General features: G+C 39.6%; 1 protein-coding gene across 1 annotated transcript; it reads left to right on the top strand.

The window, feature by feature from the left end:
• Positions 1–624: 624 nt before the first annotated feature.
• On the top strand, positions 625–14,670 carry LOC147333939 (uncharacterized). Its single transcript, XM_086286612.1, has 5 exons — positions 625–837; positions 9,936–10,271; positions 10,503–10,694; positions 11,619–12,005; positions 12,301–14,670. The coding sequence occupies exons 1-5, from the start codon at positions 777–779 to the stop codon at positions 12,327–12,329; spliced, it is 1,005 nt and encodes a 334-aa protein (XP_086142738.1). The 5' UTR covers positions 625–776; the 3' UTR covers positions 12,330–14,670.
• The last annotated feature ends 1,898 nt before the right edge of the window (positions 14,671–16,568 follow it).

The following is a 16,568-nucleotide window of genomic DNA, read 5'->3' as shown; positions in this document are numbered from 1 at the left end:
ACTGAGTTCATTATGACTGATATAAATATGTGATAGAATAATAATAAATCGAGTAAATTGTGATTGACAAACAGTTTTAAAGATTAGATTTTTTTCCTTAAGTATTTTTTATTCATCTTTATTTATATAATAGATAAATAAAAATACTTAACAAAAAATCCCGATTGAGGTTGTCACAATTCATGCATAACAGGGTTAAATAACAATAGTTACAATAAAACACGCCATACATCTATGGTAACATTAAACCACCAGTGAGGGTATGGAGTAACACAGTGTCCAATGTAGTGGTTTATGTACAAGTATACCATCAACACTGACACAAATGCAAGAAAACAGCCTTTGAATAGCTGTCCACAGCTGTACTGCAGTGACCACTCTGCGTGAAAGAGTCAGCATCCACCCACAAAAATGTTTAAACAGAAAAACTGTTTCACAAACGAGTGAGACTTCATTTAAAATGTAGTTTCCTTTCTAGTGGATGTTAACCCTGTAAAGTCAGAAGCATGATATCATTGCTAGAAAATCCAACACATCAAACGTCACCCCGACGCAACTTCGATACGAGACGTTAAATCGAAAGTGTTTTGAGTTTGAACGGGCAGCTGAACAACAGATCCGTCCTAACCCTCAGTGACTTTCAGCTTTATTTAAACCTTATTTAGTCTCATGTGTTCAGGTTTAAACTCAGGTTCAGTTGTTCAGTGAAAACACCAACAGACTCAGACATTTAGAACAAACTAAGAGTCAGATGAGCAGAAACAGAGAACACGGACATGTCTGCTGTAACTGCGTCGCTCTGCTCCACTTTGCTGTTTGTCCTGTTCGTCTCTGCAGGTGAGATTTAACTGATAGAAACTAAACTGAGTTTATTTCTGAGATAGAGAATCTCAGTCTGGTTTATTTCTCTAAGAATGAATTTCTTATACATTCAGTATCTGGAGCGAAACAAGGCTGGGTGGAGTCTGTTCCAATTTAGCGATCGCACGCTTGAAGTACGCGCATTACGTACGGTGCGTACTAGTGATGTGCGGATCATCCTGAAATATCGATTCCTCCGATACCAATCATTTATGTTCTAGAATCGATTCTCACATTAATATTTTAGTAATTTAGAGGAAATTTGTAGTTTATCATTAACAGGAACACGGTGGAAAGAAACTATAACATTCGGATTGTCTACATTCAAAGGAACTACTTCCTCTTCCGCCTTTCATAGTCATGTGCGAAATATGGCTGTATAAATGCCTCGCAGCCCCTTGGCGCGTGCACTTACAACAATGGTTGAGCGTAATTGGAGTCATGTGCGGACGTATTTTACCTCCACAAACAGCTGAGACGTGGTTTGCGATACATGTGGCAAAAAAGTGCTCCAAGAGTGAGGTGTTGTGGCCACACTTGCCAACCTTGAGACCTCAGAATTAGGGAGACAATTCATAAGGGCTGTTGGGGTGTGGGGGGTGATAAATACATTTTACAGTGTTTCTTTATCGGATAAAATACATTAAATGTCACCATTATTATTGGCCGGCCTGGAAACAGCGGGGGTGTCCAAATTCAGAGGCTGCTTCCACCTGAGACTCTGCTCCTTGCTATCGAAAATATAACCGGGCGCTGATTTAAACTCTCGACCGTCTCACACTTTGTTTAATCAGTTTCTGTTTGACGTTTATTCAGCTGTGTGAAAACCCCAGAGGAACCCACCTGAGGGATTAATAAAGTTTAATTTAATTTAATCTAATAACTTTAATCTCAGCCAAACCGTTTTACCCACAAACAAATAAAACATTGAAAAAAGCCAAACAATAACATTTTTAAGTTATCAAAGTGACTCATATATCATGTTTAACCCGAGTAGTGAAAGCCCGCGGGGGTTTGAAGACGATGTGTCGATCGGCTCAGATATTTGAAGTTTACACAGCTACATTCTCTCCTCAAAATGTGTTAAAAGTTTTTTTGCGACCCAGAAAGAGAAATAAGAGTAATATTAAAACTAAGCAGCTGCCGCCATTGTTGGAAACTGGAATTGGCTGGGCCGCGCTATGAACTCTGCGATGTGATTTTTCAATTTTGTTGTCCGGGAGGAAAATCGGGAGAATGGTGGCTCCGAGAGATTTTCGGGATGGGCACTGAAATTCGGGATCCTCCCGGAAACATCGTGAGGGTTGGCATGTATGGTTGTGGCAACATCACTAACCTTTTCAAACACCTCAGAGTAAAACATATCACAGAATATGACGAGCGTATGTTGAGGCGACAGGAGGACAGGGACAGGTGCTGGAAGGGCGAGACAGAGAGGCAGGCAAGGTGTTCAACTTCAGTTTTTTTTATTTCTATATGATGAACTCTGCATTATTAAGTGATAAGAACCAGTAATCTGATGTCCTGTAATCATTATGACGCTATAATTTGAGATACAATAAATAAAATAAGTTTTTGTATAAAGTAGGGCTGCACGATTTTGCATAAAATGAGAATCACGATTTTTTTGGCTTAGAATTGAGATCACGATTCTCTCACGATTTTCTTTTCCAGTATAAATATTTATTGCACTTATTAACTGCACATCAACTTCGTAACAGTTGAGACTGAACATAAAAACAATAAATAAACATAAAAACAACAAATGTCTCACGTTTTGTTGTTGCCTCAAAATGTTGTACTGCTCGCCTCTGTCAGTGTGCCCCAGGGTGGCTGTGGCTACAATGTAGCTTGCCATCACCAGTGTGTGAATGTGTGTGTGAATGGGTGGATGACTGGATATGTAAAGCGCTTTGGGGTCCTTAGGGACTAGTAAAAGCGCTATATAAATACAGGCCATTTACCATTTACCATTTGAAATTCCGTCTCCACCGTTGCTCGACACTGCGTGTATAGAGCAAGTAGTGCAACAATAGAAAAATAGTTGCGGGACGGCACTGTGTAGCGTTTGTCTAGGGTGTTGATCATTCTCCTAAATCCCTCGTTTTGCACAGTGTTGATGGGAGCCATATCTTTGGTCAGGTGATAAGTGATAGCCTCCGTAATTTCTTTGTGCCTGCGGGAGTTCGACGTGTATAGGGAAGCGCTGTATAAGGTTCCCGTTATTGATGTTTGGGTGGTTGACCAGGACGGATTTTCTCCTGTCACTTTCTCGTCATCCCTGACGTGCTCTCCGTTGTTTTTTCCTGCTAATTTTAGCATCACACGGCACAGCTTCTGTATCACGTGGTATAAGGCTCCGCCCTTGTCATTTGTTGAGCAGGAAGAGTGAGCGCTTGTTTTCATGCAGATTACGTCCCGGATCAAAATGCGGTACAATCGTCGTCGTCGTCGTTTTTTTTGTAATCGTTGTCATTGTCAATGAGATCACACATAAGTATGAATCGAGATCGCGATTTTCTAACGATTAATCGTGCAGCCCTAGTAAAAAGTATCGGTATCTGATCAGTATCGTCGATACCACCCTGAATATTACTTGGTATCAGATCGGAAAGGAAATCAGTGGTATCGCACATGACTAATAAGTACGAGAAGTGCGGAAGTGAGAGGCTTGTGAAATGGGACGGTCTAACCTTCGTCGCGCTGCTCAGGTTGCCTAGCAACCACGATACTAACCGCGAGAAACGTTTCATACAGCATTGTTTGACAGAAATGAAGGAGAAAAAATGTTTTGTTGGTCATTCATTTTTTATGACATCACTTTGATTAGTTGAGTATCTGAGGCTGAGACCACGGGACTGTAAAACATGATTGTTGGGCTTCATTTCTGTGCTGAACAGTCATTTAAGATTAGTTAGTAAATAACAATTAGCTAATGTTGTTCATGAGACTAAAATCATCTCACTGTGGTAATGTAAATATAATATGAACAATATTATAGTATTGTCAGATTATTATGATCTGTATATGTATATATTACAGGATATATTATAGCAGTGATCTTGAACTCTGAGTCAAAGATTCAAGTTGCAGTTATTTATATTTCCTATCACCTTAAATCTTCACTCAAAGACAAGTATCTGTGACAGTGTATACAAAGATGTATTAGAGACAAATGTTGTTCCTTCAGTATGTTCGCATTACTAAATTTGGTTCAATGCTTACATGTGTAAAAAGCAAATGTACGAGCTGTGATAACTGTTTCTGATAGAATGAAGAGTAGACTGATATATGAAATATTCCTTTATTGGGTGAGAAAATCAGACCATGTCATAACTGCTGTAAGTCACACAGAATAGATATCAGAGCCTTAAACAGGCTGACGTCTGCTAAATGGGTCAAACTGGGCAGAAAGTCTACAAACACATAACATCCTTATAGAATATGATGTAACACTATAGATCAACTTACCTCAGAATATATAAAGCATATAAACAATTACAGCAATATGATGCAACAAACACAGCAGCTACTGATCCAAAATACTCAAAGCTTCATAGAACTGAAACAAACATTTATTTTTAGCTCCATTCTGCTGCTGATACATACTTTAGGTTTCTGAACGTTAAACTTGTTGCTGCCTTTCATAGTGTGTAACTTGAAGGCCCTGAGTACTTTCTCCCACACTGAAAACACTGGAATGATAAAATTATTTGAACATTACCTAATAAGACTGATTCAGGACAGACAGTTATGTTAAACTTTCCTAGCAGTCCTTCACAAACAGGGAACAGTCTGTCTATTCTCTCCATCTGTCAGCTGCTGCTGGCTCTTCCTCCTCCTCTTCCTCACACACTGCTGAGTTTGTCCTGGTGGATCATCAGGGCTGCAAAGCCTCACAGATGATGTGCAGCAGTGGGTCCCTCAGTCTGTCCTCACTCTGGACACTTGCAGTTGTCACACATGGAAATCAAATGTGTGATAAGCTGCAGGATTCAAACACAAGTGTAACTTATAAACACATGTTCATACTTTTATTCCACAATCAGAGAGAAAGAAACAGAGAGAGAGTGCAGGACAGACAGACAGGTGGCAGTCTCAGGTGTACACACTGCTACAAAACAGCACAAAAGAAGGAGGATTTAGTGTTTGTGACACATGTGTGACTGCTGTGATTAAAGCATCTTTCTTTCAGCTTAACGAGTGAACCGTCAGCTCGTTCAAACACACATTAAAGTCCGTTTGGCTCGACACCACCGAACAGAGGCAGCAATATAACACAGCTAACATTAACAGTGCAGTGAATCCTGCTTGTGCCGTGATATTCAGGACTGCAAACCGAGCAGCATCACTGACTTTCAGCTTGTTGTGTTTTTGGATATATGACTGACTTTAATTATCCACAAAATGATCACATTCTCTGTAAAATTAAGGTCGACTACTGAACAGCATATATTTTAAAATAAAGGCTTTAAAACCAAGTTAGTACAAACATCGCTAATGTCACATAACTTTGCTGACATGTGGCCAACAGTAATGTTTTAATGTTCTTCATTATTAAACAGTCACACTTTTGAAAGTTTACTCTTTGGCCGCTCCGCTTCTCCGATTCAGCGGCAAATCGTCCTACCTTTGTTAATCTGAGCTAGAAGCATACTTTAACAGCTAAAATTAGGTGCCAAACCATGCTACCTTTGTGAATGTTACCTACAAGCATTCTCTGATGGGCAAAGTTAAGTGGCAAAGTGTCACACCTACTTAATTTTGTACTGGAATTACTCTGTGACAGCAGAAATGTGCATAAACTACTACAGTAGGATGTTTTGCCCAAGTAGGATGGTTTGTGTTTAATGTGTGTTTAATGTGTGTGTCAATGTGATGTGTGGTAGTTTTAGGACACAGTTCATCAACTGTCCTCTTTCCCCCATCCACTTTTCACATTCTGTCCGGGGGGATTTTTGAGATTAATGAAAATGTCCGAATGTTCCTAAAGAGGACCCATATGTGTGGGTGGCGTTATCCTCGAGCTGCTGCTTTGTGAGTTGTTGTTCTGTGTTCACAGATGAGGCAGACAGTGCGCAGCAGAGCGCCTGGTGATGTTTAAGAGATGCCAAAGCACAACTGTTTTTTTTTTTCAGACGAACTGGAAAATAAATTTCCTGCGTACCGTCCCGGTGTTGGGCCAAAAACTGATTTCCAGTATTTGCTAAAAACTGATTACTTGTATTTAAATAACTATAGCTATAAATAACTTGTTGGTCTATAATATGTGAAACATATGTATGTATCCCTCCTGAATAATATAAAGTCATCTTGAGCAACAAACAACATTCCTGTAACAAGGTAGAAGCCACAATCAGTTTTTGGCAGTGGCTTTTATATATCCTTTATTCATGCAGTAAAAAAGGAAATCTTGTTGACTTTAAAAATGTCTCTTTTAAGAATAATCTGGCCAAGAGGACAGCTGAAATTGCAACAAATGCAAAAATAGTTCTGTAATCATATTTTAAGTGACAAAAGGGAGCTGATTGATTATAATGTAATTACGATAACACAGTTACAAATATACTTGAGAAACAGGTAATTTTTTTATTTTATATATACCCTTTCTAATACCTGTTCACCAAAGTCTATTTAGCATCATAGATAACGATATTACACATTAAAAAAAACACACACGGAAACATTGGAAATCAGTTTTTGGCACAACACCGATACTGGTCATTTTTCTTATACAGATGAGGCATTATTTCTGTACCATTATTTAATTCCAGAGGTTTTTAAGTTATTTTTTGTCCTTCTTGACTTGTAAATGTCACGGACGAGAATGCGGTGGACTCAAGAGAAGACTCAATTTGCTTAGAACTGTGTATAATTTATTGAAAAGAACGAAACGTGAACGGAACTGGGTTTAACAAAAACCATACGCAGAAAACTAAAGGAAATCCGTGGGCGGAGAAACCGGCGTAGAGCACGGGGAGACTTCTAACGGGAACTTCTGTAAACACAGGGGAGAAATGTTACTGAATGGGAAACAAACGAGTAAGGGACAAAGGTACGGAGTGCCAGTGAATAGTCTTGGGCTTACTTGGCGACCCTAGTCATTTAACGGGGAAAAGGCTGCCAGGGGTGTATTCCAAAGAGGGTCAAGAGTGGAGAGTCCGGTCCAGATTTCGAAGAGATGGAGAATACAGACTGAAGGGCAGGCTGAGGAGAAGTGGAGTATATAATCCTCGGGTTCCGAGCAGATGGGAGGACAGGATGGAGACCAAAAACAGCACTACTGGTGAGTGCGATGGGTGGAGAATCTGAAGAATACAGGAAACAAAAACATATTAACCCAAGGTCCAGATATACAGAGTCAGAGCTCAGAGGAGGCCGAGTTTACCACAGATGGTAGCAGGCCGAACTGGCGAGGAGTGGCAGGCCATGCTGGCTTAAAAACCCTCTAGGTGGAGCCCCGGAGATTGACAACAGGTGATGAGCTGGCCAACTCCACTCCCAGGGACAAATGACAGGAACCTGGACCATGCCCAACCAGACACTCCCACAGCATATGACAGTAAAAGCCTATATCACATGTTTTATTTCTCCATTCATTAACCGCAAAGAGAAGGCATCGTTTTAATATGTTAAAAAAAATTTATGCAAACAGTATTATTACAGTTTTTTCTGATAGCTTAAGCACATTTATTGTAACTATTGGCTAATTTTGCAAAACTCTTCACACAAATAAGAAAACCTGTCACCCAATCATCAAAACATTGTAGTTCTCTTGCAAAAGCAAACACAGCTAGATTAACTCTTCACACCTTCGTAAAAATGGTGTTTCCGTATCAAACAGTACACACAAGCCATCATCTACTAAGCACACAATGCGCCAACTGCACACTGATGGTATGAATACAAAACACATCTGGCTTTTGCTTTCTCTGTGCACAAGGTAGGCTATGTCAGTCTGAGCTCATACTTCTGTCATAGATCCATAAGCATAGAGGGATCCAAACTTCAAGTACTGGTGTTTATTCACACACATCAAAACAAACACAAGTGTTTATTTCCAAGTATAGGATCATTTGCAATCGCCATAATGACTATATGGGTTACTTGGTCTGCAGTGAACATGCTTCCTCTGCCCCCAGCATCTGGTCATCTAGCAATTCTGTAAAGTACAATTTCAGTATTTTTACATCAATGGTATTGGTGTGTTTCTCATTGGCATATGGCAGTGCTACAAATCTTTGTGCGAAGTGACTGTACTAACCGATTCTCATTTCAAGATGTCCTTATGATGCTTGCTACAGTGTAGCGGCTCGAGTTAGGCTGGACCCGTTGGCCAGCTACCCTCAGGGTCATTCCACGGTTGATTACATGGTCCACTATTGTAGCTCTGATGTCATCAGCAATTCTATTTCTTACTCTTCTTACCCTTCCTATCCTCCCTCCTCATCTTCCTCTCCCCCTTCCTCGTCTTCCTCTTGCTCCTCCTTGTCCTTGTCGTCCTCTTCATCCTACTTCTTCACCTCCACGTCCTCTTCCTCGGCCTCCTCTACTTCTCACTCTTTCTGCTCCCTTCATTGTACTCCGCACACACAGCTTACCTGTATTATAGTGCTTAGGCTGATTGCAAAGTGAACTAATTATCTAAAAAAGTTTTCACATGTGAAAGTGTGCCAGACAGTTGGCAAATTAGTGTTAATGATAGCCATACATGTGTATACTTTTGCTAGGAGTGTGTTGGAAATTTGGTAATTGAGTGTTGTGCAGTGAATTGTGCCTACAGTTTTGCAAAGTGTGTGTTACAAAATTGCAAACTGAGTGCAAAGCAGTTTTTGTGCTTTTAGTTTTGCAAACTCAGTGAGTGGTTTTGGTATAAGTCTGAATGGTTTTAGAGATTGTGCTACAGGAATCACAGTTAGGGTTTAAGCATTCAGAAAAAACTGTAAAGTTCGTCATGACTAAGCCAAGTTTTTTGGAAATCAAAATAAGGTTTGTATACAAACAGCTGTAGCTCCATAAAGGCAGCATGCAGAGACTCACAGTGTCTTATAATGAGAGGCTGCTTTCTCTCACACATTATGTTCGCTTATTATCAGCACATGTTGTTGTTCTGTGGAAGCTAACATCTTGTAGTTTCTGACACTTTGCATGTTTAGCATGAGGCTAAAATTCCCCCTCAGTGGGTCACTGGTGACCTGCTGGATGTTCAGAGGTTCATTAAATCCAACATGACTAAAAACTCAAATGTAAGAAGAAATGAACAAAATATTTAAAGTCAGTCATTCTGATCATGATTGTACTTTGACCAGAGCTAATGTTTTCTCATTAGTTTGAGTTTTTATTCCATTTGGACTTTTTGTGTTTAGTTCAGTTTAGTTTCCAGATGATTTTCTTCTTTTTCAGGTTTGATTATTTATTGCTTGAAGAGTTTTAATAGTTTTATTCTTTTTTCATTCTTACTGTTTGGAGGTTTGTGTCAGAGGCCAGATTCAGGAGCATCAGTACAGCTGTTACAATAAAAAGCAGTGACTCAGTCTGACAGACATCCAGAGTCTCAATGAACTCGTCCATCAACAACATTTTATCAAACTAACAGATTCTAAAACCAAAGATTTGTTTTTCAGATGATGTTTTTCATCCGTCTCAGTCTTTGCTCATGAACTTTGTCTCCAAACGTCTCAGCCTGAGCTTCCCTCTGATGAACTCGTTCATAATCTCGTCCATTCTGCTCTCAATGAAAATCTGAACATGTTCAGCTCGGCCTCCTGTCTTTGTGTCAGAGTCTCCAAAGCAAACATGACAGCAGCTCACTGCCATCTTCAAACCTTCCCTTTCACTCTTGCTGCTGTCCTTCTGTCACAAATCAGCCCTGATGAAGATGCTCGGGATCAGGTGAGGAGGAGGAGAAGACTCGCTGTGGTGACGCTTGAAGGGACACAAGAAGAAACACAATCAAAGATCATCATCTAATAACAGAAGACAATCTTTTATTGTGTGTTTCTGATTGGCTGCTGTAGAAGAACAGTTGTACTTTGACCTTTAACCTCTCTGCTCTGTGCTGTTTCCTCTTTCAGACCAGAGAAACATCACAACTGAGTCTGGACAGGATGTCAGCCTGCCATGTCGAGCTCCAAACAACAAGATCATAGTGTTAGAGTGGACGAGAGCTGAATACGGAGCTAATTATGTCTTTTTGTACCGGAATGGGCGTTTTGATCCAGACAACCAGCATCCATCTTTTAAGAACCGGGTGGATCTGCAGGACAGACAGATGAAGGATGGAGACGTGTCTTTGATTCTGAAGGATGTGACGATTAATGACACTGGAACATACGAGTGTCGTGTCCTCATGGAAGAAACACGCTCATGGAAGTTCATCAGCATCATCTACCTTCATGTTGATCCTCCAGGTGAGTGAGTAGAGTTGAGTGTGTGTGTGATCAGAGGTGAAGCTGCTTCCTGGTTGTTGATGTTTGTTTCTAAAGATGTTGCTGATGAGACTTTGTAGAAAGCAGCTGGTCTGAGTGATGTGATCAGAGTGCAGTAGATAATGTCTGACAGCAGTTTGAAGAGGAAATGGATTCTGTTCTGTTCTTCACTCATCACCTACCTGACAGCTGACACCCGTTTCTCACCTGCAGGTCACACAGGAGGACAAGAGAAGGATGAAGACGACAAAGACAGAGGGAAGAAGGATCTATCTACTGGACTGATAGCTGGTCTGTCAGTTTTTGCAGTACTTCTTCTTCTTGCTGTTGTTGGTTTCCTGATCTACAGAAGCTGTAAACCGAATCCTGCTGAACCACATGTAGCAGAGCATCTTCAGCACAAATGTGAGTCAGATGAACAAACACAAAGAAAGATAAATAAATGATGGTGAACATCCAGCAGACGCTGTAGAAAGCTGGATGTTCAGAGTGTGATGTTATTTCTCTGATGATCATCATGTTCAGACTCAGACCAACAGTGTGTGTCTGTGCTGTCTGTCAGTGACTCTGAACTACAGTTTATTCATCTTCAGGCTGTTCATGAGATTTACTGACACAAAGTCAAACTGTGTTACAAACATACATGAATTTCTGATCTCAGAGTCAGTGAGTGTTTTTGTGTTGGAGCTTCAGGTTCAGCTGTTTGTAAGAACTTGTTCTGTGAGAGATGAACAACACAGACCTGAGATCAGCTGCTACACACACTGAATGAAGTGACAACACAAACGCTGTGTGATGATCTGAGTGCAGATGAAGGTCTGTGGATTATAGACGATCAATAATCTGCCTGCTTGTGTTCAGGATCATCGATCAGTTACAAATGAACGAGCTTTGACTCAGTTTGGATGTAGAAATGTTGTCCAGGTCAAACTGAGCTTTTTCATGTTTCTCACAACTAAAAACTCAAATGTCAAAGAAATTAACAAAATATTTCATATGTTATAGGCAGGGATAACTTAGCAGGTGGTGTGGTCGCCTCATGATCACAAGGTCGGGGGTTCGAATCCACTGAGCAGCTACTCTGAGGTACCCCTGAGTAAGGTGCCATCCCTACACACTGCTGCCCAGGTGCCTGATTAGTGGCTGCCCACTGCTTCACAGAATGAATAGGTTAAATGCAGGAAGAGTAATTTCTGCATTTAACCTATTTAAGTTGGTTATTTAGACTTTAAATAATGTATAAAGTATACATTATTTAAAGTCAATCATTCTGATCATAATTGTACTTTGACCTTTAACCTCTCTGCTCTGTGTTGTTTCCTCTTTCAGACAAAACCATCACAGCTGAGTCTGGACAGGACGTCACTCTGACATGTCGAGCTGCAAACAACAAGATCACAGCTGTAAAGTGGAGCAGAGCTGACCTGAGAGATAAATATGTGCTTTTGTACCGTGACGGTCACTTTGTTCCAGACAACCAGCATCCATCTTTTAAGAACCGTGTGGATCTGCAGGACGGACAGATGAAGGATGGAGACGTGTCTTTGATCCTGAAGGATGTGACGATTAATGATGCTGGAACATACGAGTGTCGTGTCTGCAAGGAAGAAACAGATTCACTGAAGTTCATCTTCAGAAGAATAAGAAAGCGCAGGAAGAGAGCTAATCTGAAGACTGACCCAATCAGCATCATCCGCCTTCGTGTTGATCCTCCAGGTGAGTGAGTAGAGTTGAGTGTGTGTGTGATCAGAGGTGAAGCTGCTTCCTGGTTGTTGATGTTTGTTTGTAAAGATGTTGTTGATGAGACTTTGTAGAAAGCAGCTGGTCTGAGTGATGTGATCAGAGTGCAGTAGATAATGTCTGACAGCAGTTTGAAGAGCAAACGGATTCTGTTCTGTTCTTCACTCATCACCTACCTGACACCTCACACCTCACACATTGGTGCATGTACACAATTCACTTAAAATACAGTAGTTTTGTATTTTCTAATTCATTTTTATTTCCAATGCAGGTAAGCCAGGAGGACTCACAGAGGATTGATCAGTCATTTCTCTGTTTTGCGTCTTGTTGTTGCTTCCCCCCCCTCAACATCAAAATAAAGCACAGTGCAAATAAAGCACGGTGGTTAGCACTGTTGCCGCACAGCAAGAAGGTCATGAGTTCAATTCCACCATCAGGGTCTTTCTGTGTGGAGTTTGCATGTTCTCCCCGTGTTCGCGTGGGTTCCCTCCGGTTACTCTGGCTTCCTCCCTCTGTCCCCTTGTGGTGATAGGTTAATTGATTAATCCAAATTGCCCATAGGTGTGAATGCAAGCGCAAATGGTTCGCATGTTCTCCCCGTGTTTGCGTGGGTTCAATCTAAATTGCCCATAGGTGTGAGTGTGAATGGTTGTCTGTCTCTGTGTGTTAGCCCTGCGACAGACTGGCAAGTGTTTTTAATTCTTCAAAAGTTGACAGTGTGTCTTTTGTATGAATTCTGCTTGTGCTGTCTGTCAGTGACTCTGAACTACAGTTTATTCATCTTCAGGCTGTTCATGAGATTTACTGACACAAAGTCAAACTGTGTTACAAACACACATGAATTTCTGATCTCAGAGTCAGTGAGTGTTTTTGTGTTGGAGCTTCAGGTTCAGCAGATATTTGTAAGAACTTACTTGGCCTTTTGGGTTTTGAATGTAAATTGTTGTTTGTTTTAATGTAAATTAAGCAGAAATCTTTGGTGCTGGTGTAAATAACATCCTGTGACCTTTTCCTCTTTAAGTGGAGCACAAAAAACAAGTTTGTATAACAAGCCTTTTTTTTTTACCTGATGTTACTTAATATCATTATTATTATTGATGTGAGAGTTGAGAGAGAGTTGTATGACAGTAAAAATTCTTGTATCCTACCGGTCAAAAGTTTTACAACACCCCAATTTTTCCAGTTTTATATTGAAAATTATGCAGTTTAACGTCTCATTGCAGTCTGAAATGAAAGCATGGTACAAATAAGAAATTGTAGTTAAAAAAGAAAGAATGGAATCAAAATGACCAAAATGTATTCTAAACTTCTGACTCAAAGTCGCCACCTTTGGAAGATATAACAGCTGAACACACCCGTGGTATTCGTTCTACAATAGAAATCAAATATTCTTCAGAAAGTTCTTCTAATATCTGTTGCAGAAGATAAATGCGTCTCACTTGTAGGTTGCTTTGCTTTCACTCTTCTGTCCAGTTCATCCCAAACCAGCTCGATGGGGTTTTTCCTGAGGCGGTTTGGCATAGCTTGGATTATGTTTGGGGTCATTATCTTGCTGTAGGATGAACCCCTGTCCAACTAGGCACATACCAGAGGGCACTGCATGGTGCTGCAGAATGCTGTCGTAGCCGTTCTGGTTCAGGATGCCTCTCACTCTGTACAAGTCACTATATCCAGTGAAACAGCTCCACTTCCTCTGCCATGTTTGACAGTTGATACCACACACCGTGGAACAATCCTTTCACCTACTCAACAGAGTAGGAAAAAAAAAAAAGGTTTTTCTGTAACTTTTGACTGGTACTATAGCTGATCTGTAATAATAATTTAAAGTTCTTCACCTACACCCTGTCCTATCTTCAACTTCACATTGTTAATAAATTGTTAATTATATGTTATGTTTTATGCTGGATTGTGTTACTGCACGTGTCCCCAGTCAGAAGGCACAGCTAACACCCAGAGACTTTTGTGGGAGAGAAAGTTAATTTTATATACAATGTGACGGTGCATTGGGAGTAAACATTATGTGGTTTCTGAAAAAGAAACATTGCAAGATAAATACAGTCAGTATAACTGGTGTCAAATGCCCCCTTGACAATCAATCCTTTCATGTGGTTTCATCACTCTAATTCTGCAAGCATGTAAAAAATGCATGGTGCATTAAGGGTTAGAAACAATTAGACACAATTCTTAAATGTAACAAGATGGCACAAATAATAACAGTATCTCCATTCAGGCTGAGATGCAGCTCTCTTCAAAGCTTCACACCCTGAGCCCACTGCTCCACCCCTCCCCTGCAGCTGAGCCACAGACCACATCCTGACACAATGTCATATTACTCAGGTATCTGGACCCATAAAGCAGACTCGGCACACAAAGGCTTTCAACTAAAATGGTCAATGGACTGATTCTTATACAGTGCTTTTCTACTCTAATGGAGCACTCAAAATACTCAACATGCCACATTAACCCAATCACACAAGCACAAGTCTTCTATGCTTTTAAGTGCTTTCTAGCTACCATTCACAAACATACTCAGATGGATGCACTGGAGAGCAACTTGGGGTTAATATCTTGTCGATATTTGGCATGCAGACTAGGGGGAGCCAGGTATTGAACCACCAATAAACCACCATGATCAGTAGATGACCTCCTGATGTACAGCCACCCTGAAATCCTTCCGTGTAATAAAATAGCTTTATTACAAGGAAAAGACTTAATAAGTGTTTTTGGCCAGGGAGTCTGAGTGACTTCAGTGCGAGCGTGAGCACCGGAGCTCTGTCAGAACATAAAAATTGGTTTGCTGCTCAGGAAATGGATGTAGCTGATGTAAATATTAAGAATGATCAGCTGTTACCTGAGAGCAAGAGAAGGAGAAGCATGGAGGGAGTACTGGGCCAACAAATGATTCCCCACATTTGCCTAAAAATGACTATGAGAATTTAAACAGTTGTGAATGATTTGTTGGGTTATAGTGAGTAAAAAAAAGATAACGTTTTGCTCATTAATGATATCAAGTCATTTTGAGTAGGAAATAAACTTCCTGTCACAAGGTCAAAGCTCCAATCACTTGGCAAAGTGACTGTCATTGCAATTAAAAATTTATTTTTGAGTAAAGTATTGTAGATATTACAGAAATTATAACAAATATAAGATCACAGTTCTGTAGTAGTGTACATACAATAATGTCATAAAGATTCTTGGAAATCACCTAATTTCTTTTAAATATATAGACTCTTTGTAAATCCAGTTAAACACAGTATTTTAATATCAGTAAAGATTTCACACATTAAAAACAGAAACATTTTAAAAAATCCCTTTTTGGAAGAACACTGATACTACAGTATTCTGAATACATTGGATTACTTAATATATTGTCATGCTTTTTGCAACTATATATATATATATAACTAAAACATGAATGTACTATTGCTGTGTAATTTATTACTATTACTTAAGGTTACTCACCATCAGTGTTGGGCAAGTTACTTTGAGAAAGTAATTAATTATAGTTACTAGTTACTTCTTCAAAAAAACAACTGAGTTAGTAACTGAGCTACAAGATTCTAAAAGTAATTAATTACTTGAAAACTAACTATTGCGTTACTTTAAAATAATGTTTAACCCTCTGGGTCCAGGGTATAATTGGCCATTTTTAACTACTTTTGATTTTCCCTCCATATTTCACCTTTAAAAACTGTGTATTTGCCTTGTTTTGTATCTTTTCAGCACAACCTCACGTGTCTGAATTTACAGTTATGTTTTCATTTTGACACGCTGCATTAACACAATTGATCTAAAATCAGACAAAAAGCATAAAATCCGAGTAGAATAGAAGTTGTATTTTTTACTGTCACAACCAAAAATATGTTTAATGAATCATATTTTATAAATTTAAGTCAAATATAAATTGGCAATTTTAAAATCCTATGCACAAGTTTTGCAAACAACAAAGTTATTTGCAGCCATTTACTTTTTACCTTGATTTTTAAATAACCATTTCAATCTATTTAGAACAATCAGCTGTTCTGCATTCAGTAAGAAGCCACACAAATTATTTGTGCCACTCCAAAAATTTCTGTCCACTATAAAGGAGAACATCACAGGCTGATACCCAGGGCTGGACTGGGACAAAAAAATTGAAAACCAACGCTGTTGTGGCAGTGATGTACACTGTCTTGTTGGTATATGTATGATTTCTATACATTTTATATAAGAAAATAACTTTGGTTGTAAGATTCAGATAGTTATTTATTCAAAACTAGACATTTTAAATGAGAATAAGATAAGAGATCATTGATAAGTTTCATGACTGAAGTAGCAACAGTAGAGGGAGGGAGAGAGAATGAGAGAAGAAGAGGCAGCTGACAGCATAAAGACTCAAAATAGATTCAGCTTTGTGTCTTTTTTTTTGGTTTGTTTGTTTTTTCTTTTTTTAGGGGGGGTTACGTTAACTGGTTTGTTTAGATATTCCACTCTCCGTGTTCCACATGTTGCTTTTGCAGATTCTCATTTTCACTGCACGATTGTCTATTTCCGCTTGGT

Source organism: Aulonocara sp. 'chitande type north' Nkhata Bay, linkage group LG3 (assembly GCF_057382095.1).
Source record: "Aulonocara sp. 'chitande type north' Nkhata Bay isolate Kocher_YH1m ecotype deep benthic linkage group LG3, A_spYH_male_GT1.1, whole genome shotgun sequence".
Classification (NCBI taxonomy): domain Eukaryota; kingdom Metazoa; phylum Chordata; class Actinopteri; order Cichliformes; family Cichlidae; genus Aulonocara; species Aulonocara sp. 'chitande type north' Nkhata Bay.
The sequence above is the reverse complement of the archived record's forward strand: the minus strand, read 5'-3'. Positions and strand labels throughout refer to the sequence as shown.

Bases quoted from the DNA above. Each gene is read 5' to 3' on its own strand.
- LOC147333939 (XM_086286612.1), top strand. From the start codon at position 777: ATGTCTGCTGTAACTGCGTCGCTCTGCTCCACTTTGCTGTTTGTCCTG. The intron at 10,272-10,502 runs GTGAGTGAGTAG...TCTCACCTGCAG, and splicing joins CCTTCATGTTGATCCTCCAG to GTCACACAGGAGGACAAGAG. The intron at 12,006-12,300 runs GTGAGTGAGTAG...TTTCCAATGCAG, and splicing joins CCTTCGTGTTGATCCTCCAG to GTAAGCCAGGAGGACTCACA.